Raw genomic sequence first — 26,836 nt, forward strand, 5'->3', positions numbered from 1 at the left:
GCAATTTACTGTACTTTGAACTTTTTTTGATGTGTGTGTACGGAAATTCTTTTGTATTACTGTTACAATGCAAAGGAACTGGCTAGAACAAACACTTTGCTGGAAAGCGTCTATTTGTTTTCTTTCTGAAAACATACTGTACAGCCGAGTCTCCACAGCCCGCCGCTGATTGGCTGGTGGAAAGCAAGATGGGGGCGGGCTCTCTACACTGGGCGTGGCCTCTCTCGGCGCTCCGCGCGAGCCCATTCTTGTAAGGTTGGCGAGCGCGAGCTGGATTGTGCGCAGCGGGACTGTGAAGCGCGCGCTCAGCGTTTTCCTCTCTAGATCCAGTGATCGTTTTCTGCAGCATGGGTGCACATGAGCAGCGTTATCGTCTGTGCAGTGACCGTGTCTCCATATAAGCAGTGGAATTTCAGGTTTCTTCTGCCACTTTGGATGGCATCCTGAGCGAGGAGGAGCCCCTGTGTGCGTGTGTGAGAGTGTGTACTGTAAGTGTGTGTGTGTGTGTTTGTGGCAGCAGAGCATTTCATCCTCCCAGTGCCAGGGTTAAACTCTGTAGCCAGAGGGAATGAGAACGCGCAGGTGTGCAGAAGGGTGAGTTTAAGGCTGCATTCAAGAAACTGATATCGAGGAGAGAGAGAGAGAGAGAGAGAGCTGGTAAAGTCGAGAAATCAGAAGAAGAAGAAAAACGCTGCAAGCTGTGACAAGAGCCTGAGAGATCTTCTGGTGCAACATCTTCACTTCTCACTGGATCCTACATTATTATTTCAGGAAAAAAAAACATGTCATCGCAGGCGAAATACAAGAAGGACAAGGAGATCATTGGGGAATATGAAACGCAAGTTAAAGGTATGTGACACTCGCCTTGAAGTTTCATGCAGCAGCATCATTTTGCTCGGAAATGCGTTGTGTCAGATCGGGATGATTACACACAAACGCATTTCCGATCATCACTGCTCAACTACATCAATCGTGACTAGTCGAATCTCCTCCAGCCTTGATGTGGTGCTCTCTGCATTGAACCTGAACCGGGGTAACGCCTCATCTCTGCTTGCGAAACTGCCCACTCCCCTACACTTTTATTTTTTTCGTTCTTATTGGTGATTGAAGTTCCCCTGCATTTCAGGCACATAAATCTGCACTAGTGAGCAATGCAATGTAATGCAATGCAATTCGATTCAATCGGGTTAGTGATAGCCACGTTTGTTTTATCTGCAGTAAGAGGAAAAACGAGGAGGCTGTGCTCGGTGTTCTGGGGAGCAGAAATGGTGCACGGGGTGCGCGCGCGCGAGCCTGCCTCAGCTCACCGCCATGAGCACGGAGCGTCGGGGAACGGTTCATTCCGGGGGTTTAGGTGTCGATGAATGGCTCAAGAGCAGCCGGAGTGAAGGCTTTGTTGCTGGGTAGAATGGAGGATTTCAAGCTCTTTACACACAAATGGGTGGAACTTGGAGGCGACTGGTTCCTGGTTACACGGGTTACTTTCTCCCTTTGTTTATGGGGAAAAAACATCCAGCACTGATTTCACATAAATACAGGAAACAACCTGACACACAGAGTGTGGCAGTAGCCTATAGGAAAGGGCATATATATATATATATATATATATATATATATAATGTAGTGGTTGACGCTGTGGCCTGGAGTTGATCAAGGGTTCGATTTCTGCCTCTGGCCTGTCTGCATGGAGTTTGTGCATGTTCTCCCCATGTTTTGGTGGGTTTCCTCCTGATCTTTCGGTTTTCTCCCACAGACAGTCCTCCAGGTATGTAGATTAGGCTAGTTCGCAGTGTGTGTATATTTGTGTGCCCTGCAATGGATTGGCACCCAGTCCAGGGTGTACCCTGCTTTAAGCCCAAAATCTCCTAGGATAGGCTTCATGGAACAGAATTTGCTGTCTGTTAGCACTATGCAGACACATACACAGTTTGGCTTGCATAAAGGGGGGCATGCTATATATTTATATAGGGTACCCGCGTCTTCGTCCGCATGCAGGTCCTGACGTCCGTGTGCTACCATCACCTGTGAATGGATAAGTGTGCGGTCAACTTGCTCCCACTCACCACGCTGTTCCAATGTTTCGGCAGATACGTATATTGTTTCCACACTGTATGACATACTGTAAAAAGCGATGATGATGCTGTCTTCTGTTAAATTCTATAACACTGCCTTCTGTTACAAGAAAAGGGATTCCTTTAACACCAGCCACCACTAAACCGGCCAATGGCGGAAGGATAAAAACAGGATTTCTAATTATATATAGATAGATAGATAGACAGATAGATAGATAGATAGATAGATAGATAGATAGATAGAGTTCTGATTAGCTATCTAAACACAATGTAAATATCTACCTGATTTTCTGTCAACCATTCACATATCATGATAGTTACATTTTCACTCTCAACATTACCAGTACTGTATAATAGTTCTGGCTTTTTGTCATTGCTGCAGCTGCCATTATCAAATCTAGCACAGAAAACTGTGAATGTACAGCATGTTGTCTGTAAGGATATAACATGTAGTAATAGGATATAGAAATCTGCAATAATTGGAAAAAAATGTGATGTGACACTATAGATAGCAATGTCACCCCCCCCCAAAAAAAAAAAAAAACAAGAACATAAAGTACAAGTTGGTAAAGTTTCGAAAATTATATATTACATATCTAAGGAATAAAACATTATGGGTCTTGCTGGTATAGGAAGTTATTGACCACTAGGATAGTGTAATGAGTTCCGATAATAAGCAGAGGGCCTTTTCACCAACAGCAACTAAAACAACCAATAATTAATGCATTAGTTTATTACACAATTTTTTTAAAAATTGTTTTTAAGTTAATGTTGTGAAACATCTGTTAAAGAAGTTTGTTCTTATTTTTGATTACTGTATGTCTGGCAGCTATAAACAGTCGTTCCTTTACCTTACCCTTGCCATGTAACGTTTCCATGAAACCGGAAAGCATAAATCCCACTGTCATGAAGACTTTCCTGTGGTGGAAAACTTACTGACTGTTCCAAAGCTCTAAGAGAAAGACTCCATCCTTAAATGTCATGTCTCCACACAGAAAGCAATCAACAGTTTTATAATTTTTTCCCCCTAAATAACAACACATATAAACTAGCACTATACTTTTATACCCATGTGTACATAGTTTAAAGCACACCCCCTGTAGGATTATAGAGGAATGGCAACATTTTACTGCCACAAATACTGTACAGGGTGGATGAAAATGAATAAGGCAATATTTAATGGCTATAGAACTTGTAGTATCACTGGTGCACCACCCCATGGTGCACCAACCCATTTTGTTCTTACTGTGCCTGCGTGGTCAGACCAGGATTTTTCAGAACGTTGGCTGGGATGATACAGACCTCATGAATGGCCTCCAAGAAGTCCAGATCTCTCTCCATGTGATTTTTTTCCTGTGGAGCTAAGCAAAAAAGGATGTGTACAAGACAAATCCTGGCACACCGGAGGACTTGGAGGCACAGATTTAGGAGGATCTCAGGAATATCCCAAACAACTCCATTCTGAGGACTGTGCGTTCCATCCTCGGCCGTTTGAGGAAACTGGTTAATGCCACCTGTGCCTACGTTGATATTTAAAAATTAGCCTTTATTAGTCCATTGTAGTAAAGTACGTGTGCAATTTGTTTTAATTCATTTGTAATAGAAATATGCACTTTATCACCAGTTTTTAATGCCTAGTTAACTTTCAACCACCCTGTAGAAACATATACTGAATAAATAATTTTAACAATAGATTTTGCAGTCAATGTGGCATGAATTCGAAATCATGAATCGTTTTCTCTCTAATATAAATCTGTTTGTTATCAGGATTAGATTATGCTCAACCATATACTGTATGTCCCAGGAGATTCACTGTTACTATAGAAACCAAGTATTAGTCGGAGCATTTTAATAGAAACCTATTGTTTAAATTACAACCAGTATTATTGTCAGAGCTATGCTGTTATAAAAATCAATCAGCGCCTTCTGACCAATCAGATGGGAGAATTTAACAGCAGTGTGGGATGACTGATGCAGTCTGTTTAACAAGTTTTTGCAGTTATTCTAACCTGTCACTGAATGCATGCACACATTATTTCAGATTTAAATTTGTCCTTAAACAAGAATTTCTACCCTTAATATTGTCTTTTAGTTAGTATTTAATTCGAATTTTAAACCATCCTCTGATACAGTAATAAAAGTGTGCCGGCTAGTTGCAGCAAATCTCAATTCAGGCTTTAAATTTTGTGAATGAACTTAACACAGATGAAGCTGAACATAGAGCTGACTGCGTTAAAGGCCACACTGCATTACACACCGGCTCGAGCCATGTTCTAAGGATTATAGAGCTCTTAAATTGGATTTTAGCTTGACTAGCATTTGCTAAATGGCTCTTTTTCCCTTTGGGACTTGTGCAGACGGTATGCATGTCAAGTGATAAAACACAGGCAGACCTAATCGACATTTTCAAGCTGCGTTCCTGTTTTTACAATGCACATGCATATGTCTATTGGTGCATTAAAATATTGAATAACCTGCATTAACAGTGCATCATACTGACAAAATGGATACACTGTTAATATGTTAATGTATTTTCAGAATCTTAAAGATCTTCAGTGAAGACCATAGAAATAGCGTTCTGCGTTGTAATACTGAGAAAGAACACAGGCAGGAGTACATGTTAGTTGGAGAAGCAGCATAGGCCGCAGTCAGCTGAGCAGTTCAGAAAAGAAGACTGTTTGTCTCAGTAGAGCCCCCGATGCCAATATCCTTTATGTGGTTAAATGAGGCGGCGTCTTTGACGTCTCCTTGTCAACAGAGCCAGTCTGTCATGGGCCACTGACTTCTAAATCAGCATAGCATGGTTGTTTAGAGTTAACCGGAAACGCAGAACCAGAGATTAAAGCAGTCTGTATTTGTGAAAACGATACTTCCTTTTCATGGAAATTTCATAAGATAGAAAAGACTTGTATTTTTCCATCGGTTCCTTGTTGTTACGTTGAAACCCCTGTGAATTTCCCAGCATTCCTCCTTGTTTGCTTGTTGTTGCCAAGGTCTTTCTTTCTGCCAAGCTCTCATCACCATCTTTAAACAAGAGTGACGGATGCTTAAAGAATACAGACATTTTTAATCACGTGGAATCTTTTAAATGAGGAAACGGTTAATGAAATACACTGGATTGTTACATAATGCACGTTCGCAAAGGTTTAATGATGCAACTTTCTGTTTTAATTGCACCAAAAAGTGCAATATCAGGTTGTACTGTGAATTATTACACTAATCGAATGATAATTTGGTGTTTTAGTGTAGTAGTTAGTTCGAATTCTCACTTCATCACCTTCTTCAAGAAAGCGTGACGGATCCCACACACATCTTTATTTACCTGAATATCTTTCTAATGTCTGCTTATCCTGTGCTTGGTGCAAACAGCTTTTTTTAATTAAACTTTGGATTGGATTTCAGACAGGCACTATTTAATCAAATGCTCTACAAAGGCATAGTGATACCGCTGTGGAATGACTGCAGTTTTGAGTGTTCGGAAAGTCTTCGAAGCTGGTTTAAATGTCTCAAAGCAGCAGTACTAGTTTGACGAGATCTGTGACAATTGTTGTGGGGGAAAAAAGGCTGCACTGATCATTGCAACATTTCACCCACATCAACGGGTCGAGTACTGTGCTTGTTAACATTGAGGTTTTTAGAAATAGTGGTGAATAAGATAAGCCCTTTCATTAGAGGATTAGGTAAAGGAAAGTACAAGCAAGAGGGAGTGGTGGAATGCATATATTCGATTGTTTTTCACAACAGGAAGAAGTGAAGATACAAGGAAATCAGGGAAATAATGTACAAAAATCATGCATAGATTAAGACCAGCAATGTAAAACTAGCTGTGTTACCAAATCCTAATAAATTTATTAGCTAACACCCAGGATGATTAAAACATCCAGTGCAATGCCCTTATTCGTGTTTTGGTTGCCTGGAAACTGATTAGGCTAAAAAAACACCAGGTATCCTGATTTAATAATGTATGGCGAGCTTGCTCATTAAGTGCATTAACACAGACTAAGGGAAATGAACAGGTTTATGATGATTATCCATTTCTAACAAGGTGTCTAACGTAGCACATCATGCTTGTGCCCAGGAAAAAACACAACTATGAGTTGTGCTTTTCTGTCCTTCTATTACATGTTTAAAAATTCTGGTTCGCATCTTCATATGTTTAGCTGTGAGGTGATGGTGATGGTGATATGCTGGAAGGAGAGTGACCCTGCCAGAACCCTAATCTTGTGTGACAAAATTTTGATGATGTTTAACGCTGTGACACTGTTGAGACAAATTTGGTTACATCACTTTGAGGTGCATCCTAACCCGCAAAACACTGTACTGTAATATGGTGTGTGTGTGTGTGTGTGTGTGTGTGTGTGTGTGTTGCAGAGTTTCAGACCTTCTCAGGCCATCATTTTGGTTATAATTTGGTTTTAAAGTCATTTTTGCTACATTAGGGGCATTTATTTTCCCATTATCATGTAGTCAAGTTGTTCCAAGGTCATTTGATCAAAGTCAATCTAACTTTCAAAATCATCAGTGATTGTTCCAATGTTCTAAAGGTTGCCAAATTAAGGTCACCACAACTTTTTGACAAAGTTTAGTTTAGTTCCGTTAGCGTTTTACAATTGGTGGATGCGTCTAGTGCAACATGTGCTGTATACACTTTGGTATGTGAAAGTAAATGAGGCACTAGTGCTTTCCTCTTTTTTACACAACAGTTATTGACGGCCTAGTAATCTGATTGGACGAGAGGCATCCCAGGAGAGGTGTTAATGGACAGTAACACTACTGGGACGTTTAACTATATGTACCACATTCTAACAATAGTTAATTACACTAAATGTAAGTCACAGCATGGGTGAAAATAGATCGGTACAGTCCGACGTACTGAGGAGAGAGCAGTTATGTGCCAAAATGCACATTCAAAACCCGGACACACATCCGACAATGTTATGTCATTTAAACAACTGTCTGGTCGTCTGTTTAATTATTGATCTAAGTCATTAAGGCTAATCCCAAATCCATCTGTAACGCCTAATCTAGGGCACTTTTTATTGTGTTGAACAAGTGATTGTACAACCTAGAGCACTAGCTTTTCATTTAACTATTAGCTATTTGGGATTTAACCCCAGAACCCAGACGTTAACAGAGCTGATATTCTAAGGAAGGATGTGTGTTGGCAGAACAAAATAACTAGTTAAATAAACAACTAATCATAATCTGTTGATATTAAAAGGTGTTTGTGTAACTGTTGTATAAAAGCATTATCTATATGCGAGAGTGCTGTTGTGCTGATGTGATGCCTTCGGCACTTTGGTTGTGCCCTCCTGCCTACAATCGTGCTGATAACCAGCACAACAGCACTCCCTCTTGTGTAATATCATGTTAATTTATTATGAAATAAAATTCATGATAAAACAGCAATGTGAGCAGCAACGTTAGATGCCATTATATCATATATTTTAGATATAAAGTCATGTTGAATCATTTCCCCAGTAATCCCCGCTGTGAACGTCCTTCTCTAAGCTGATGACATCTGATCTTGGTCTCTTTGTTCATAATGATGATTTTGGATGTAATGGCTCTGATAGTTCCATTTATTCTCTGCCTGTCAATTAACTCGTATGCCTTGTTGGGCAGATGACATTAAATTATGCAGTTAGCATCAGTGCTCGCAAATGGTGCCCAGTTCCTGTTTAATTAAGCAATGTTCCACATGAGACAGGGGGAGATAAGGGAGCGGTGTGTTAATGGTAATCCAATGCAGATTCAGCCTCGGCTGTTTTAATCACAGCATACTTGCCGACCTTAAACCAAATCTGCATAGTTGCCAAGGATTTATGTTTGAAAATCCACAAAATAACGTAAGAGGAATGTGTGCTAAAATGTGAGAAATGTTTTTCATTTCGAGAGATGGTGGTGATGGAAATGAGGACTGTCCTTGGGAAATATGCAGCAAGGTGTGCCTGTGTGTGAGCTCTGGTTGTTTCATGACTCCATCCGATAATGAGATACAGCTTTAAACGACTTATCACACAGAGTGATTGTGAATTTGCTGGGTTTGCATGTGCAAGAGTCAGCAGTAGAGCTCGTTGTATCACGCCTGTCTAAATGATGAAGTATTCCCAACACTGGTATTCACAGGAAGATTCAACTCTGCACTGCAAAGAGATTAGGACTGTAACTGCTGAATACATTTACAACAAAACAATGCCAGTTAATCAACCCAGGGGTGCATCCAGCGGTTTTGCAACAGCATAGTTGGAAAAGCTTATTTAAAAAGTTTGTATAGCCACAAAAACAATGGAAATAATTGCTAAATAGAGTGTGATTACTTTGTCCGCAGACATTAGTAGATCAGTAGCCAGGTTTCCTGTTGGTTGAGATTTACTAGTTTCTAGGGATTTCACAATCCTTATTATACAGGTTTGCTTTACTCTAAGTGGAATAGTCTGATTTAAGGAATTGCGACAGAAAGATTAAGTTTAATCAGTGTATACCATAATTAGCTACGTTTTACTGAGTGAAAGAAAAAAAGAAGCACAAATGCAAGTAATAGACAGTAAATGTGCTATATATATGTGTGTGTGTGTGTGTGTTTGCATGTTCTCCCTGTGGGTTTCCTCCATAGTGGAAAAAAAGTGGTAAAAAAGATGGATGAAGTAGGAACTGGGGCCGGCCGAACATAATGCAGTGTTAACACACCATGACACAAAATCCTGAATATCATAATCCAAACAAGGATGTGTAGCCTTTTGAGTCGGGTTCTTCTCAATGTTTCTATCTTATGTCGTCCCAGAGAGATTCCCTCTTTGGGACAAACTGACCAAACTACAATTACAATTTATTTTCTCCTTCTTCTCCTCTTTTAAAATAAACATTCTATTAAAAAAATGTAACAAGACATCTTTAATATTATAGTTTTTATATTATTATTAGACTGATGATTCTATTGTGGGAATTGGTGCTTCAGTGGTAGAATCTGTCCCTGCCACATGGGAGGTCCAGGTTCAGGTCCCGGCCAATGCGCCACACCCAACCACTAGTGCCAGTCCTAGCCTGGATAAAACAGGAAGGTTGCATGAGAGGCGGCATCTGGTTAATAACCTGTGCCAAATCAAATATGCAGAAAGAAATTTCCTCCGTGGAACCCCTAATGAAAGCACCCTAAAAAATCAACAACATAATGATAATACTGTTGCTAATATAATTTAATATTAAAACTGGTTTGGTGGCGCAGTGGTGAACACTGTGTCCTTTCATCTCCAGATCTGAGGGTTCGGTTCCTGCCACGGGTCTGTGTGTGTGGAGTTTGCATGTCCTCCCCATGCTTGCTGGGTTTCCTCCAGGTTTTCCAGTTTCCCCCCACAGTCCAAAGGCATTCAGATTAGTTTAAGTGAGTGTGTTTTTCCTTGTGTGCCCTGCGATGTGTTTGTGTGCCCCCGTCTAGGTTGTACCCTGCGTAGTGCTCCGAGTCCCCTATAGTAGGCTCAAGGCCTTCCACGACCCTGTACAGGATAGGCGGTTTATAGAAGGAAAGTGATTAATATCAAAAATTCACCAGAGGTAAATATCAAGACCAAAATTTTCTAGCCAAAGATTTAGCTAAAGCAGTTTACTTTGGTTAGTGTATTTTGTTATAAAAATGCTAAATAATACTATACCTAAACTATTTATCGCTTAAACATTCTGACGACAAAAAGGCCCTTCATTTGTTCACAGGTGCTCCTCTAACAGGATATGCAGTAAAATGGGTTTCCTTAGACGAAAAGCATTTCCATTACTTTGGGTCTACAGGAGGTTGACAGAATTATACCCGATATGCTGAAAAGTTTTCATTATACAGTGCTGGTGACACACACATATTCGAGTATTCAAGCACAGGTTTTACCATGAGGATACTTTTCTTGGGTTTTCCGTCAGACTCATGGATATGCAGTGACACTTTTTGCAAAAGCGTCTTCTTCAGCCATCACTCCTCAACAGGTTGTGATGTTGATGGTCTGTCATAATATTCGCAATTACGGATACAACAGCTGGATTTTAAAATGAACAGGGTATACTCTGCACTTCGTTTCAAGTCACTAATGATAACTATAAGGTGAATCAAAATGGACATTGCGGCATTGTAAGATCATGTGGTGATGATGCTGATTAGATTATTACAGGTCTATCGGAGAAAATCACTTCTAGAAATCACTTCAAAATTTGGCTTTAACATTAATTTGTTCATTTATTCATTCTTCTTCTATACAGCTTATCCTGTCTACAGGACCATGGGGGGCCTGGTGCCTGTCTTAGGAGATTTAGGGCATAATGAGGGGTGCGCCTTTGACAGGGTGCCAATCCATCGCTGAGAAACCACACTCACACTGAGCAATTTAGGAACACAAGTTTACCAAATCCGCATGTCTTTAGATTGTGGGAGGAAACCAGAGTACCCAGAGGAGACCCTCCAAGCACAGCGAAAACATGCAAACACACACATACTGTAGTCTCGAGGCAGGATTCGAACCTTTAACGCTGGTGGTGCAAGGCCGACTACGCCACCCTGCTGTCTAACTTTAACATTATTATCATTATTATAACTGTATGTATACAAAATATAAGGTATTCCTGTTGATGTGTTACTTATAGCTAGATATGACTTTTGCCCTGATGGGTTCATATTCAATGTGCAATATAAACATATATAAACAATAAATATATTGTTTATATACACTACAGAGACATAGAAAAGGTTTAATTGCCTGTCTAGTCAGTTGCTTCAGTTTACAGTGGTACTTCATATTTTGCACCTATGCCCACTTCTGCCACTTTGTCATGTAAAATAGGCCGTGCTGGACGACTCTCCTCAAATCTGGCAGCGTTGGAAGTGTGAACACAAGTGATTTTCATAATATAAATGGGCCAAAAAAAAACCTAACAAAAAAAAACCCTTAAGCTCTTGCTCATAAATTGAAATCCATTTGCTCAAACCGCTTTAGGTGGTCTAGCCATTTTTTTTTTGACAAATAAAACCTCTTCTAATGAGTGTCTCACATGCTCCAAAAATGCTTAAAAAACTAAGCAAGTGTACAAACATCGCGAAAAACCACCATGATTCTTGGGGCTCATTCAGGAACCAATTTAAAATACAGGACATAAATGGAAGCTAATGTTCTGGAATAATGAGCTGGTTTAGATATTCACACACAGATATTTGCTTTCAGTCTGTCTGTAAAAGTGTAAATGCATGTGATCCCAATCAACATGACAGCGCAGATGAAAAAGCGCTTGAAAGGTCCAGCTATAAAAGGGATCATTTATGTACATTTATATGTAAATTTTTGCAAATGTCTTCTTGTTTTCAGTTTTTTTGGCAACTGTCTGACTCTACGGCTATTTTAAGCTGTAACATGAATTGAATTTTACTTTATTCATAAGCCGTTTTGGATCAAACCATCTGCCAAATGATAAATGTAAACATGCGTAATTAAGGCGTAGTAAGACGACCTGCACATCAGATTCGGTTTGACGCTTGCAGAAACCCAATGATGTACATAGCGAGAATTATTTATTTATTTATTTATTTATTTTATTTTATTTAATGCACAAGAGTCATGACTCTTTGGTTCTCTTGCTAAACATTATGGAAGTGGCATCAGGGAGGAAAGGGTGGAATCCTGATGAGCTAACGGGTTATGGACCGAGTAGACAAGTGCCAGAACACAGGCCCCTCGAGGAATGGGGGTGTGTGCCTCACCTCTGTCCAAGCTGTTCAGCTGCTACACAACTTCATTTGCATTTAAATAGAGAGGCTCTGCATGGAAAGGGAGCCAGGCCATTAGAATTGGACTGGGTTTAGCCTTTGCTCTTATGCCGCACAGCGAGGGAAGGGCAGGCTTGGAGAGAGCTGCTTCCTGCTTGTCTGCATTCTCCTTTGCAGCCTTGTCACATTCAGAGGCAGTGAAAAGACTGCATTATGTAATGGGTCAGGATTTGGCCGTGAGCACTGCCGGCCTCCTGCGATCAGTGTTAGAACAGGCAGGGAGGCTCCCAGGCTGGCGCTTCTGCCATTTTCACTAGTAGCAGGGCGAATAATCGGGGACTTGCAGTTATCCTGCATACAACAAAGCATTTTTTATTATTACATCATATACATGTTTATTAACCATGGCTTAACAAGATATTTTACCTTAACCTATGTAATCATATTTATTGTCGAGAATACAGCATATTAGGGTACAGGCTTCTTTTGCTATAAGCCTACATCAGGGATAAAGGCATTTTGGCGTCTTAATCCGACATAAACTACTCCGTGTCCATATGGTGTAGCTCGCATTATAGTAACGTTACCTCTTTGAGCCACTGAGTTATATTAGATTTGTCTGTTATCTATCCCCCATTGTTCTCCTTGGTTCTCTATGGCGGGGAAGAGCAGGTCATCTGCGCTCTTGGCCCTGTGCCTCGGTGCTAGTCAGCCCTTGTACAACCAGAGCCATGACTGCTTCTCCCTACTGTCGCCTCAATACCTCCCAGCTCCTAAGTGTATACATTCTCCCTCATTTGCTTTTGTCTTCTTGTTGGCATTAAACGTTCTTGTTAGGGTTTTTAACATTAACCTTGATAAAACTGTGCCGATATCTAGTGCAACTATAAAAGGTTTGTGTTATACTGGGAATGTACAGGGTATCTTTCCTGGCCTGTAGTTTATAATGGGAAGAGGGTAAAAAGGCCATGGTGCTGGAAGGACCTCATTAAACTGGTGCTGTTTGCTTCGAGGCAGGGGAGGTCTGGTTTGTCTCGTTTGCTTTTCTTTCAAAGATAAAGCCTTTTTTTTATTATTATTGCTGTATTTTCCTAAGGCGCTTTTACTGGAGCACAAGTCACACTTAGTCAGCCCTGGGGTCCTGTAGACCATCAGAACAACACGAGAGTTTGTAACTTTGTGGATCGGACGGGATTTTGGTAAAAGGGAATTTGGAGCCAGACCAAACTGTGATGGAAAATGTGATGATACAAGAGTTGCACTGGGACTGGCGATGTGTTTTCAGTGTGCAGAAAAAAATTGTGTCCAAGCTGAGGAACTGTAATCCTATATTAGAAGAGTTGTTCATTTAACGCTAGTACATTTTTTATGGAGTCATATATATATAAAAAAAAAATTATTAATAATTTTTCCAAATTTTCTTTTTGCAAATAAAAAGGAAAACCATCTGCTCCAATCTTGTCATTGTTTAATTGGACTTTAAGTAATTTTTTGTAATTTAACCACTATTCAAGCACTGCTATTGGAATGAGCTAATGAGACTGATGTTCATGTATCTCTGAGCCTCATTTACCTTAAGCTGTAAGGTAGAATCATGAAGAAGTAATGAGGAGGTACTCAGCTCCCACATTAAGAAGACTATCACGTGTTTCCTCCGAACCACGTGACGGAGAAAAACGTCGACCAACCAGCTCTCTCTAGGCCTCCGGCTGCGAGAGGTCACAGCATCACCCAGGAATCAAAACAGCGATCTCCAGATGATAGGGTGAGCTGCGCCACTCGGAGGCCTGCACCTACTGTTTTTAACCAGTTGTTTCTTTAACCAATCAAAGGTCTTATGAGTAGAGACATGGTCAATGCCTGGGCAGTGATGGCTCAAGGATCAAAAGGTCAGGGGTTCAAGTTCTAGCACTGTTACGACCTTTAAAAACTTTTATTACTCCAGGAGTACCAAGTCATGACTGACCCTGCTCTGATATATGTCATCTTGTTGATCTTTTTCTTGTATCTGGTTCTCTAATCATCCAAATAAATACAGTAGTATCTTAGACTTGTATGGGTGCAAAGAATATTGACAAGATGGCTGACAAGTGGACTGATTTTACAAGATGGACTTTGGTATAACGTAGAGGCTATGACGGCATATAATGAGACCAACTTAGAATGTTGGTTTCCTACAGATTTAAGATTTCATCTTTATTTCCTTTATGTCTTGCTAAAAAGCTAAAAATCTAGCATTAAGAATTTAACATGTTGATGAAAAAAATGTTTTACAAATCACCCTAGTAAGGAGAAACCTGCTTTCACAACAGGCAACTTTGACCCATATGATGCAAACCCGCAGACCTCTTCTGATGTGAGTTGTGAGACGTTGCTCTTTTACCACTATTAACTTCAAACAGACTTTTTAAAGAGTTTGAAGTTCTTCATTGTGTGCAGCATTTGCAATCCGTTCACTATCACTTGCCATGAAAAAAAGTTTTCGTTTCACCTTTTGTTTCACAAGAATGTGTGAAAGTGTGTAGGTACAGAACCAATCAAAAGAAAGATTTTTGGCTTCAAGTTACTGTTAGAATTTGCTGAGTATTTCCTGTAGTAAAAAAAAAAATGTGCATGTCTTTTAGTGTTTATTTTGCAAGCAGCTGAAATCAAGTGAAGCTCTGGTTGAATGTGCAACTTGTTCAGTACAGTGTGCATGCTCTATTCATTAGATTCACTGGGGACCACCTGATGTGAAATTATTGTGATACCTAGGTGCTAATCCGATTTGTTATGAACAAAATCATAAATTATGAAAGTCAAAATTCATTCATACATTCGATTTAAACTGTAAAAAAACACACCTTATCTCTGGTGTTTCGTCAGCCGTAATTGTTATTTTTACACAAGCGTAGCAAATACTTCTGTCTGCCAAAGGTTAGAATGTGCTACCTGTTGGAATATAGGGGAGCTGTGACAATTTACCACCTCAAATGCATACAAAAAAGCTAGAAAAGTAATAACCTTTATGTAGTCAGACACCATGGGTAAGAGAGGTAGGGGAAAATTTATTTAGTTATGCATCACGATTCAATTCATGTATGTTGATCACAAAAGAATCGCATTATACAGTATAACTCTCTCCATCTTTATTATTTATGGTGTCTGACTGTGTAAAGGTTGTTACTTTTCTAACTTTCAATTTCTCTAATTTCCTTTAGCTCCATATCAGTTCCCCTAAATAAATAAAAAACCTCTGCTGAAGCTAGCCCTGGCATACGCACCTATCCCTAATAAAAGTGAGCTGGTGTAAGTGCATTGTTTTTGTCTAAATAGCTTTGCAACCCCGAGAAATTGGTTGTACTGTGGGTGGAGTGGGCGGTGTGGGTCCGTGCTGTCTCGTCCCATGAGCCTCCGAGCTGTTTATCTGTGCTTGTTAATAATCTCTGACTGTTGCAGTTTTGATACCAAATAATGATGTTTACTGATTTAGCTAGCGCTTTAAAGCCTGCGTATAAACAGTGGCTTTAATCCAGCCATGTGCAGACTTTGTTTCATGCCCTTCCCATGCTGTTCTGTTTTACATTATCATAATGCGAGCTTCTGGGGGGAAAAAAGCAAAAATATATATATATTATTTTCAGACAAATGCTGAGCGCTGTCAGTTTTCCCCGAAGGCCTTTCCGGCTGTTAGTTTGAAATCAGTTCAGAAGGAATGTCATAGCCAAGTGACACCATTGAAGAATTGATTTAAGATTTGGGATTTGAATTACTGCTGAATGGTATCACAAAACATATGTTTCCACCAGAAATAGCTGGAGACCACACTCCATTTTTTCCTTCTTTTCCAGCATTCACAACAATCCCTTATTCCTTCTCTGGGACGATTATCTCATAGACTGTCATCACTGATGGTTTAATCCACTTACTTGAAGTGCTTAGATTTCATGAAGAGCTAAAGGTCATAGAAGAAACAACTGCATCTGCCTTTTCTTGTTGATTTGATTGATGGAATGAATTGTTGAGAATTGAAAGTCATTGAAATATTGAACTGCGTGCAAACACACTGAAGCCTTTCACTGTAAAAAAAAAAAAAGGCTCGGTAGGGAAACAAAAGTAAGCATTCTTCTATTGCTAATGTATTGTAATGCAGTGGTTACTTTGCAGCTTTGCTGATCAGCATTTAAGCTTCTGCTCCAACATACTAACCTACAAGTCGTCAGCGTCGGCACAGACTCTTATGGACAGGCACTAATTTGAACCATAGTGACTGAAACAATGAATGATATACTGTAGCATGCAGATGAGCCAGGCGCGTCGTCTCACTGGTATTGTAATAGCAAATTACTAACATATGATTCGCAGGAATGGGAAATAAAAGGATGCCATGTCACTTTTGTTCATGTAGGCTGGGTGATTTGAGACAGTCATGCTTGCTGAGTTGAGAGAACGGCAGCATTCGCAGACAGAAAAGAAACGAGTGCAAGGGTTGGTCGGGCTTTGTGGTTTGACTGCAAGACGGCTTCAGCCCTCAGACACTACAAGTCTGTCTTTCTTTTCTTATGCTTAAAAAGTCAATTTAATTTGTGGTGGTTTTAAGAACGAAGAATTTTAGTTTATTTATTGCAGTTAGAGGTGTGAGGATTTATATTTCCATAAAATCAAAGTAAATGCATATATTTTAATAAAAATAAATAGGGTAAAGGAAGAGGTCATTATGTGACAGCAAGGCAATATATTTTTCTGTTTATAGGGCATGGTGGCACGGTGGCTTAGTGGTTGGCACTGTTGCCTTGCACCTCCATGGATCAGGTTCGATTCTGCGCCGGGTCTGTATGCGTGGAGTTTGCATGTTCTCCCAGTGTTAGGTGGGTTTTCTGTGGGTTCTCTGGTTTCCGCCCACAGTCCAAAAAGATGCAGATTAGGCTAATTGGCGATTCTAAATTGCCCGGAGTGTGTGAACGTGAGTGTTGGTCATACAAATGGGAATAAATATAATGGTCACCATTGTTCTCCACGGTCCCTATTTGGACCACAGAGGTCCCTAGATGGATGGATGGATATAGGGTATAATAAACGGATGGCAATATTACCTAATAACTAAATCCTCCCACTTCCCTACAGTTTGTAAAACTATGTCCCACAATTAAAGCTAAATGGTGGGGACAATCGTATAGCTGATTGCTATGACATTATCTATCTGAAATCCAGTGAAATTGCTTTATATTTTGGAGAGTGAAAATACACTTCTAAGATCAAGGAGAACATTTCTCAGAAGATGACTTCTTATAATCCTGTAATTGCAAATGCAATGAAAGTATTGCTTCAAAAAAATAGGAGCTAACACTGTTCCAGCAGGAGGACTGGCTCGTTTCTGGACGAGAAAATTATAAATAGAAACCAGAAATGAAATATTTCATCTAGATGAGTGTATCCTGTTCTAAAACAGGCCTGGAATTGAACTTCTCTGGTGATATGCTTTAAGCTTAAGTGTTTGGCCGGCCTGGAGTATTGTAAAATGTGCTTTAATCTGGTTTTATTGAGTGCATCAATGTGTAAATGTTGGCCAGAGTGAATAAATAGTTTGAAAGAGGAGGAAAGAGGAAAAAAAATCAGCTGGAATAACTGTCTCTGAACAATAGAGAATGTCTACAGCACTCACCTCTCTAGCAATTACTTACAGTACTGTCTGAACATGTTTCCCTGTGTGTTTTCAAACCGGTTCACACTTCTGTACCACAGGGTTGGCTAGTCTTATAATATTATAAGTGTGAATCACACATTCATCTCAATCGCTCTGTATATATATCCTGTATACAGACATATCTGCTCTCCTGTAGGTTATTCTAATTAGTTGTGCTTGGGTATGTCAAAAACGCACTTGTTGAAGAAAGATATAACACAAATTAATGCACATAGACACAAATTATTATTATTTTAAATAAAAACTTTATACTGCCTTCCATGTAACACAAGCTTCTGTTTCCTGCGGTTGAGAAACAAGACATTACATTTTATGTCCTGAGACATCACCCAGCTCTTCATCATCTCCCAAAGGAGCTTGAATTGCTAGAAAACATTCATGAATTGTCTGCTTACACTGATCTGATGTAACATAAATACCTCTGAAGACTGATCACCAAGTGTACACTAGTAAACTCGTGACAAGATCATCGGAACTCAAGGCTCATCCTCACCTACCCGGCCTCAAACTCCCCAGATCCCAATCCGATTGAGCACTCATGGGATGCTCTGTTCAACCCACAGCACCCAAAGGATCCACTGTCAACACCCCAGTGCCAGACACCACAGCACACCACCACGCCATGTAACTGAGAAACCAGGAAATGAATGAAATGGTGGAAAACGTAATGACCCTTATAAAAATAGTTCTTTTATACAAGTCTCCTTACAGAATCCTTCAGCAATTAGTTTTGTTAAATACCGACATGTTTATTATTAGATGTCCGACAATTAAATCCCTGTTAATTAGCTGGCTAAAAGTAAGAAACCAATTAATTTTCAGTTTACAAAATTATTAACAACATGTGCTCTACATATTCACATTCACAATGACATCTATTTATCACAAACATCTATTTATATAGACATTTTTGCTCCATATATTCCCATTGTTTCCTGATTATTCAGAAATGCTGTTTGGAAAAGAAAAACATATTACTATAGACCAAGCACTTTTATATAAAAAAAAATAAAAATCTAAATTATAGCTGCTGCTGTTGTCAAAGCAGAAAATTCATCAACAGCTTCAGTTAGCAGCACTGTGTCTGGTTAAATATGTTTTGTTTTGCTACATTACATATAAACATTATAATGTACTGTATAAAAAATTATTACATTTTTAATCATTACATTTTAATCAGATTTCTAATTACAATTTGACTCCATTTTTGTTAAGGTTAAAATGTCAACTAAAGATTAACTATATTTTAAAGGGATATTTTAGTCAAAAGATTTAATCTACGACTAAACTAGAGAACCCGGGTGCTGCAGTGTGTTATAGCCTTGACTTTGGCTCAGCTGTTCGCTCAGACTACATTCTCTCCTCCTTCCTGTACTTTAGGCAGAGAGAGAGAGAGAGAGAGAGATGATCCTCATGAATACTTGATGAAACTATATTATTTTTCCCCAGTCTGTAGTAATGTGTGCTGTAGTGAGATAGATTTAAGCTTAAAAAATAGGCTGTTCTGTAGCGTCACTGATTTTGTGATCTTAGTATAATATCTTATTTTTACGTAAGTTAAAGTCAGTGATGACAGTTTTAAATGAACAGGAACATGTTCAGGGTCAAATTGAAAAACATAGTCACTCTGTCCATCATGTCCTCACAGGTAAGTCTGATGAGAAATCTCACAGAGAGCGATTTTGGCAAGAACATTTCCTTGAACTCCTGGGCTTTCTTAGGGTCTTTCTTTAAACTCCCAAATCCTCTCTTCAATCACAGCAAAAAGCTACAGAATTATTGGACATGGGACAATTCTTTCTGTAGACTATTCACAAGAAAAAAAATGAAATGGTTCTCTTGTAGCGCTCTCTTGGCACTATTAGACTCACTTCTGGGCGCTCCACAAAGTTGTGGGGCCTTCCTGGTTGTTTCTTATCGTATGGATGCAGAAAACTTCTAAAATAAAGAAATTGTCTTTTGTAAGTGTCCCCTTACGTTACTGCTAAGGTGCTAGAATTGTTTTCTTCTGCCTTAGTTGTGACTCTCTTGCCTCTCCTCATAGCCGTGGGTCTCCTTGTTCCCGTATAGGCAGTTTTTTATTTTTACCTTTCAAAAAAAAAACAACACAAGATTGGTGGCGCGCCACGCGCTCACTGTACAATTGCTGAGAACTCATGGTCCCTGTTAAAGCTCTCCCCAAATCCACAACGACCATTTTCCCACCAAACTCGATCTCTACGAGATTTCTTATCAGCCTCCTGTATGTAGTAGACATGCCTTCTCGTTCTATTTTTAACATTGAAAGAACATGTATGGAATTGTATAGTAAACAAAAATGTGTTAAACAACCCAGAATATGGTTTATATTTTAGAGTCTCTCAAATAGCTGCATTTACAGTAGCTTGGCACACTTATCATATCACCTGGAATGGTTTTCCATTGGTTTTCTTGTCAAGAGTAATTTGTGACATTTCTTGCCTTCATAATGTGCTTTAGATCATCAGTTGACTTGGGCAGAGGAAGGGTGGGTAATAGCCCCTTTGGCCCTATTAATGCTATTTTAACTACAAATCCATATTATGGCATGAAACTTTTATTCATTACTTTAAGAAATTCTGCTCAGTTAATCTCAAAACATCTCTAGAACTTCGAATATATTTCCAGGTGCAGTTGCCAAAACCATCAAATGCTAGAGTGTGATGAAACTAGCTCTCCTGAAGACTATCCCAGGAAAGGAAGACCAAGAGCTACCTCTACTGCAGAGGAGAAGTGTATTAGAACGACCAGCCTCAGAAACCACTGAGTAACAGCACATCAGATTAGAGACCGCATATATGCTTCTCAGAGTTTAAGTGGCAGACATATTTTAACATCCACTGTTCAGAGGAGACTACGTCAGGCCTTCATGGTCAAATTGTGACAAACAAACCATTGCTTCTCGCTTGGGCTAAAAAACACGATATCAATGGAAAATTGTTCTAACCACTATATAGACATAAAGATGGTGAACTGGCGGTTGCAGAATGTGGGGTTCCCATTGTGAAGCATGGAGAAGGAGGTGTGATGGTGTTTGGTTGCTTTGCTGGTGACACTGTCAGTGACTTAGTCAAAATTAATGGCACAAGTAACAGCTTGTTGCAGCGACATGCCATCACATCCCATCTGGTTTGCACCTAGTGTGAAATCATAATTTGTTTTCCAACAGGGCAATGGCGCCAATCAAATCAATGTGGAGAGAGGTTATGTAAGAGCTATTTATGTAAGCGAAACAACTCCACTTTGATCTCATCTGTCCATAGGCTTTGTTCAAGAAGTCTTGTGGTTTGTTTAGGTGCAGCATTGCAAACCTCAGTCGTGCCGCCAAGTTCTTTTCAGACAGAAGAGGCTTTCTCCTGACATCCGTTCCAAGCAAACCATACTTTTTCAGTTAACCTGTAATTGTGCTGTCATGTACTTTACCATGTAACATGCTCAGTAAGGCCTGTAGGGTCTAAGATGTAGCTCTGAGAATATTGGCAATTGTCTTGAGTGCTTTCCACTTGTGAGTAATCTTTCTTACTGTAGAATATTAAACTTTAAAATTGTTTGGAAATTATTTTATGACCCTTTCAAGATTGATGTGCAACAGCAATTTCTTCCCTAATACCCCTCTCTCACGTATGCGGGTTGACTCACGGTGAGATGCGGTGTTAGGCACCGTGAGCCGCCACGATTGCCCGCCAATGTTTTGCGAAGTTCTGGAAGGTCCGCAAGCTTCCATGAGGACTGCCAAAAAAAAATTAAACATGTTTAATTTCCGCGCGGAAAGATGGAAACGTAATCACAGCGCCAAAACTCGCGGTGAATCATGATGAACCGTACTTACGGCCACCGTGCAAAACTGCGTAGGTGAGATAGGGGTATAAGACAATTGCTTACAGTATGTCTTACCTTCTTGGCATTTTGTTAACACCTGAATGCTCCATACCAGCAAACTGGCAAAACTTATAACGATCTGCACACGAGAAAAAGTCGGGACTCGAGACTGGCCAGGAATCAAATCGGACCCTGGAGGTGCAAGGCGACAGTGCTAACCACTACACAGTTTGCCACCCCCACTAAGATCAAAATATTTCTATTATGTTTTTACACAAAAAGAATAAAAAAGGTGGCACTCACTTTTTCACATGACTGTATATACACATACTGTAAGATATACATATACACAAACAGTATTTTGCATAAGATGTAGATTCACACAGAAAAAAAACATGTGTAATGTTCATGTGCGTAAAACTGCAGACAATGTGGCAATGACACTGAGCCGGAGATCCTGTGTCTACGGCCCACAGAATGTTTTAATACTTATTGTGCATGGTTTTGGCCAGAAACTTCAAAATCCCACTGCAATGTGATTGACCCTCCGCACTTATGTGCAATGGTGTATGCATGGGAAAACAAACAGAACCAGACAAAGCCCTTTGGAGCATGAAATAGTCAGTGGATTAGAGAGGCCTTTAAAGGTTTGAGGACTGTTGTTTACAGCACTTCATGGAAATATGATCCTTGTGCTATTTTGCTTACAGGTTCTAGTCTCTGTGGTGGGTTGCAGTCTCAGTAAAATGGCCTCTTCATGTTAACATTGTTCTTAGGCTCTTTGACATCTTTTGTGCCTATATTAGTATCTGATCTAATTTGTTGGAATAGAAGCTCAGATTGGGTCCTACTGGTTCATCACACCATGATACTGCAGATTGTTGGCCCTTCCAGTTGGCACCATGTTATGCATCTGGAATCTGTTCTGTCACTCTTCTTGTTTACTGCACACATTAGTGATATTTTTTGACAACTCTGTGATGAGAGGTTGCAATAATGAAGGGAGGGCGGAAGTCTATACGACTTTAATAGAGTAAACAGAATCATCTCCAGCTCTGTGGCAGTGAAACAAAATAGCTGGGGGTGGACTTCAAGAGCAATAACACATCACCACCTCTGTTTTCCATTGATGAGACAAACGTGGAGTTGGCGTGATAATACCACTTGCCTTGAGAGCGCATTAATGATATTATGAACTGGGAGGATGGCTCAGACGCTATTATTTAAGAAATGCTGTAAACTGCCAGTACATTGTAATCTCTGTGCTGCAGCTGTACTATGATGGGGGAACGTAGATGATGAACATACTTAAAACTTATTGAAAAAAGAAATACAATTAGTAGAGGCAAGCCTGGACACTCCAGAGACCTGGACAAGTCCACTACACAGTCATTTGTTTGTCAGGACAGGAAGCCAATCTTTTCCACAATCTCACATTAGTAATACGTTCCCTGGTGCTCTTGTCTCCATTTACCTTCCTTACCCTCGTGCTGAACTCACATTCCATCAAGGTAAATGGAGCGTTTTGGAGCTCATTCATGTGCAGTTAAATTAAACAATGTATGTTTGACTTATCTAAAGTTAGAACATGGTATGCACTATACGGCGTATCGTTGCGGCAGCTCCCAGTAAGGGGTGACCACAGAGGACCATCTCATCTGCACATTTGATTTGGCACAGGTTTTACCCTTCCTCAAACAACATTCCCATTTTTTTTATCTGCACTTGGGGCAGAAACTAAGGATGTCCTGCATCTAATGGCGGGGTATATAGCTGTATATATTTGTGGACACCTGGGGATTTTCTGGGAAGGTGTTGCACTAGAATTTCTCAACAAAAAAAAAGGTTCATTAAACCATGTCTTTATCGACATCCTATTTAGGGGACTGAGCAGTCTATTCCAGGGAACTTTGGGCACCAGGAAGGGTACACACACTCCCCAAGATAACACACATACAGACGAGATTTAAATCACCAACCCCAGGGTGCTAACCACGAAGCCACAGTGCCACCTAGTTATCATATGTTAAGCATATTTATAATATCTAAAAAGTATTAATTAAATACCTATTTTTATGTGTTTTAAGTTGGCCATGTACAAACACCAGCGTTACTGCCTGATCAGTCACGGTGATGAACACGTTTAGCAATTTTATCCCCATAATACCACTGTAATACTGATGATAATAGGGATAATAGCAGCAGATAATTATACCCTCAGTAGTGCAAACACTTTACCGTTAAAGCTTATTCCTTATTGCACGGTGTGTGGTTTGGGAAACATCCTGTTTTTTCTCAGAACAAGCAGCCTTCAAAAGCAGCTTTAAAATGTCTGACATACCTGTTTGTACCCTCTTTTTTTACTGTATGTCTTATATGTACATATTTATACACACATACAGCTTTAGTTAACACAGCACTGTGTAAAAAAAAAGAAGACCATATCGTGTCACTGCAGTGTTTGTGGACGAGAACGCCTAGCTGTCCTCACCTCACTCTCTCACTTATTCACTCGGATCACACCAGGCATTTTTCCTCGGAGAGCACAGCCTGTGTTGCCGTAGAGACAGTGCAGTAGGCGTGGAGACAGCCATGACTGATGGTTTGGTTCGAAATGGGCGTGGCTCGTGTTCCCTGATGGGGGTCATGTAACACACAAACAGATATGCTCATGATGGCCCAGTCGCCAAGGAGGAGAAAAATCAATGCGCCAGACAAAAGGCTGCAAATAACGCTGCTGCTTTGTGTGTGCTCGCTCGCTTGTGTCTGGCTGTGCGTTTCGGTTGTGACTTACACAAGGCTGTGTGATTATTTTCAATCTGATATATACATTTTTACATTCGTACAGCTGCTAAAAAATGAAATCTTGAATGTGTATGTGTGTAAGTGTGTGTTACAGTATATACACAGCAGCTATTAAACTGGGTTAAACACTGGAGCAGACTAGAGCTCCGAAGTCAGCGTTTCTATTTTTACAAATTAAACAATACTGGGGTGTGTGTGAGACATAGATGGATAGAAATGCAGAGAAAGAGAGTGTGTGTAAGAGAAAGAGAGATAGAGGGATGTGTTCTCTCTGCGCTACAGAGATGACAAGGCCTGACCACAGTCAAACTACACTTAGATAAATCGATAAAATGTGCTGCCTCAGCTCCTCTCTCATCTCGCAAAGACAAGTGCTTGTCATGCCTCTTTCTACCATTCGAATACTTTCAAACCTTCGAGTTTCAGTTCTGCTCTGATTGCGCTAAAGATAACAGAACGTCATGGTTATCTGTCCCTGCTGCCAGTTAATATTGGCCGTTGTTCTAATTGTCTCTGTAACTCTCTACTGCATTTAATTGAGCTTAAATGTTTCATTTATTTCCAGCAGGAGTCTGAGAGAAATGACAAAACCCCATTAGATAGTGACTCAGAAGTTCATAGTGAAGCAGGCTGACGACTTGTCCTAAAGTGTTCGTTTCCCCAACTATATTACGTCACATGTTCCAAATTTCCATGGTTTTTCCTCTCACAAGCTTGTAATGGCCTCTCTGCATTCATATAAAAACATATTTATAAAATATATGTTTTTTTAAGCTCTTCAGTTCCGTCCCAACATTTATATTAGCATGGTTTAAGAGAGGAGCGATAACCCATTCAGAGCAGCGGTGTGGCTCCCTCACCCCTGGGACAATGTCACCTAAAGTCAGCTAAGTGTGTAAACTGCGGCTCTGTAGCTAACATAGGTGATGCTATGTTTAACAAGCTTTCCAAGATTAATATTCAGGTACAACATACAATAGGCCACCCAGGCCACTTTTGTTAAGGAAAAATTGATACATTAATCATTTTGCTATACACATTTAGTTTATGGTGGCACGGTGGTGTAGTGTAGTGATGATTATTATGGCCTTATACCACCAGGGTCGAGGGTTCGGTTCCTGCCTCGGGTCTGTGAGCATGAGTTGTGCATGCAAAAAAAAAAAGGAGCAAAATCCTCAGTAAAAGCTATCTGCTAATTTTTACATAAAATTGCACAAAGCTTTCCGGTGCCTACTAGGATATTATGAAAAAGCAGATGGTTGCCTTGGGAAGTGTTGAGTTTTTGCTCAGAGACTGTAGAAATGTAGAAAAAGGTTCATTTAATATTTTTCCATATGCAGTAAACCTTTGCACAATACTGTACATGTTTTTTGGACAATCGTCCTGTTTTGTGGGGTAAAAGTATGCAGGACTGTTGCACTCACAGACCTCGGTGATCAATCTTGATTGCCCCTGCAGGTATTTTTTTGTTTGTTTGTCAGGTTTTGTGTCCTCTGGGGTTTTGTTTCTCAGTACGGAGGTTGTACTTGGTGCATTTTACTTTGTTGTACCAAGACACAGGTCAATCAGTAATAACAACACAAGGAAAATGTACCATGGCTTTTTATTTCAGTGTGATTATTACTTATACTTATATAGTACATTTACATACAGTACTATATGATCTGACATCTGACCAGACTATTGACTTAAATTGCACTTAACTTAATTTTGTAACAGTTATACTGTATAAGGTAAGCTTTAACACACTGGTAAGGTGTTACAAACCTGGCCTTTTATCAGACTGCAGTATATCTGTTCAGTCAATACTAACTTACTCACTTTATCACTCATCGTCTATACCACTTTATCTTGTATACAGGGTCGCAGGGGGCCTGGAGCCTATCCCAGGAGACATAGGACATGAGCTAGCACACAACCTGGATGGGGCGCCAATCCATCGCAGGGCACACACGTACGCACACACACACTACGGGCAATTTGAGGACACCAAATAGCCTAATTTGCATATTTTTGGACTGTGGGAGGAAACTGGAGCACCTGGAGGTGCAAAACTCCACAGAACAGACCTGTGGTGGGAATTCAACTCAGGCTCTGGAGGTTCAAGGCGACATCGCTAACCACAAAGCCACCGTGCGCCCGTTCTGTCAATACATTCTTCATTGTTTGTGCAGCCTATTACACCATGTGATGATTTGCTAACGTCCTTTCTCGCGCTCTTACTATCGCCGATTGACGGTTGTATTCGCCTGTGGTTTTGAGAGATGACAAAAAGAGGCTGTGGTCAGATATATGTAATATGTGATGTCCATGTTATGTCATTACAGCAAAAAAAAAAAATCTGGAAGTTGGTTACAAGTCTTCTGTACAGTTGCTTGTGTTAATGCTTAACCATTTTTATAGTAAGTTTCTAGCTGTAATTAAGTTAGTTTAGTTGGGCAGCTTATCAAGGCTCTTACCCCTCTCTGCTATGTAATGTAATATAACAAATAAATCACAGTCTATTTTTGTCTGTGTCCCACAGACATTTAAATCATCCGATTTAATAGCCAGCTCATGGCATCTGTTGGAGATTCCTGAAACTACTGTCAATTATCCTGAGCTTACTAAAGTTAGAGTAGGCTGCCTGTTAGGAGTTTCAGATTTTTCTCAGTTCTAATGACTTGGCATACACCTCAAGAGTTACACATAGCGATGTGGCCA

At 40.0% G+C, this 26,836-nt stretch overlaps 1 protein-coding gene across 2 annotated transcripts in view; it reads left to right on the plus strand.

Annotated features, from left to right (window-relative positions):
• The first annotated feature begins 276 nt into the window (after positions 1 to 276).
• The window catches only part of srgap3 (SLIT-ROBO Rho GTPase activating protein 3), a 127,311-nt gene continuing 100,751 nt past the window's right edge, over positions 277 to 26,836 (plus strand). For both annotated transcript variants that reach the window (XM_053498432.1, XM_053498433.1), the window contains exon 1: positions 277 to 849. In XM_053498432.1, coding sequence (XP_053354407.1) covers positions 783 to 849 — 67 coding nt within the window. In that variant the 5' untranslated portion in view covers positions 277 to 782. The remainder of the gene's footprint in view (positions 850 to 26,836) is intronic.

This window comes from Clarias gariepinus, chromosome 6, assembly GCF_024256425.1.
Source record: "Clarias gariepinus isolate MV-2021 ecotype Netherlands chromosome 6, CGAR_prim_01v2, whole genome shotgun sequence".
In the NCBI taxonomy this organism is placed as follows: domain Eukaryota; kingdom Metazoa; phylum Chordata; class Actinopteri; order Siluriformes; family Clariidae; genus Clarias; species Clarias gariepinus.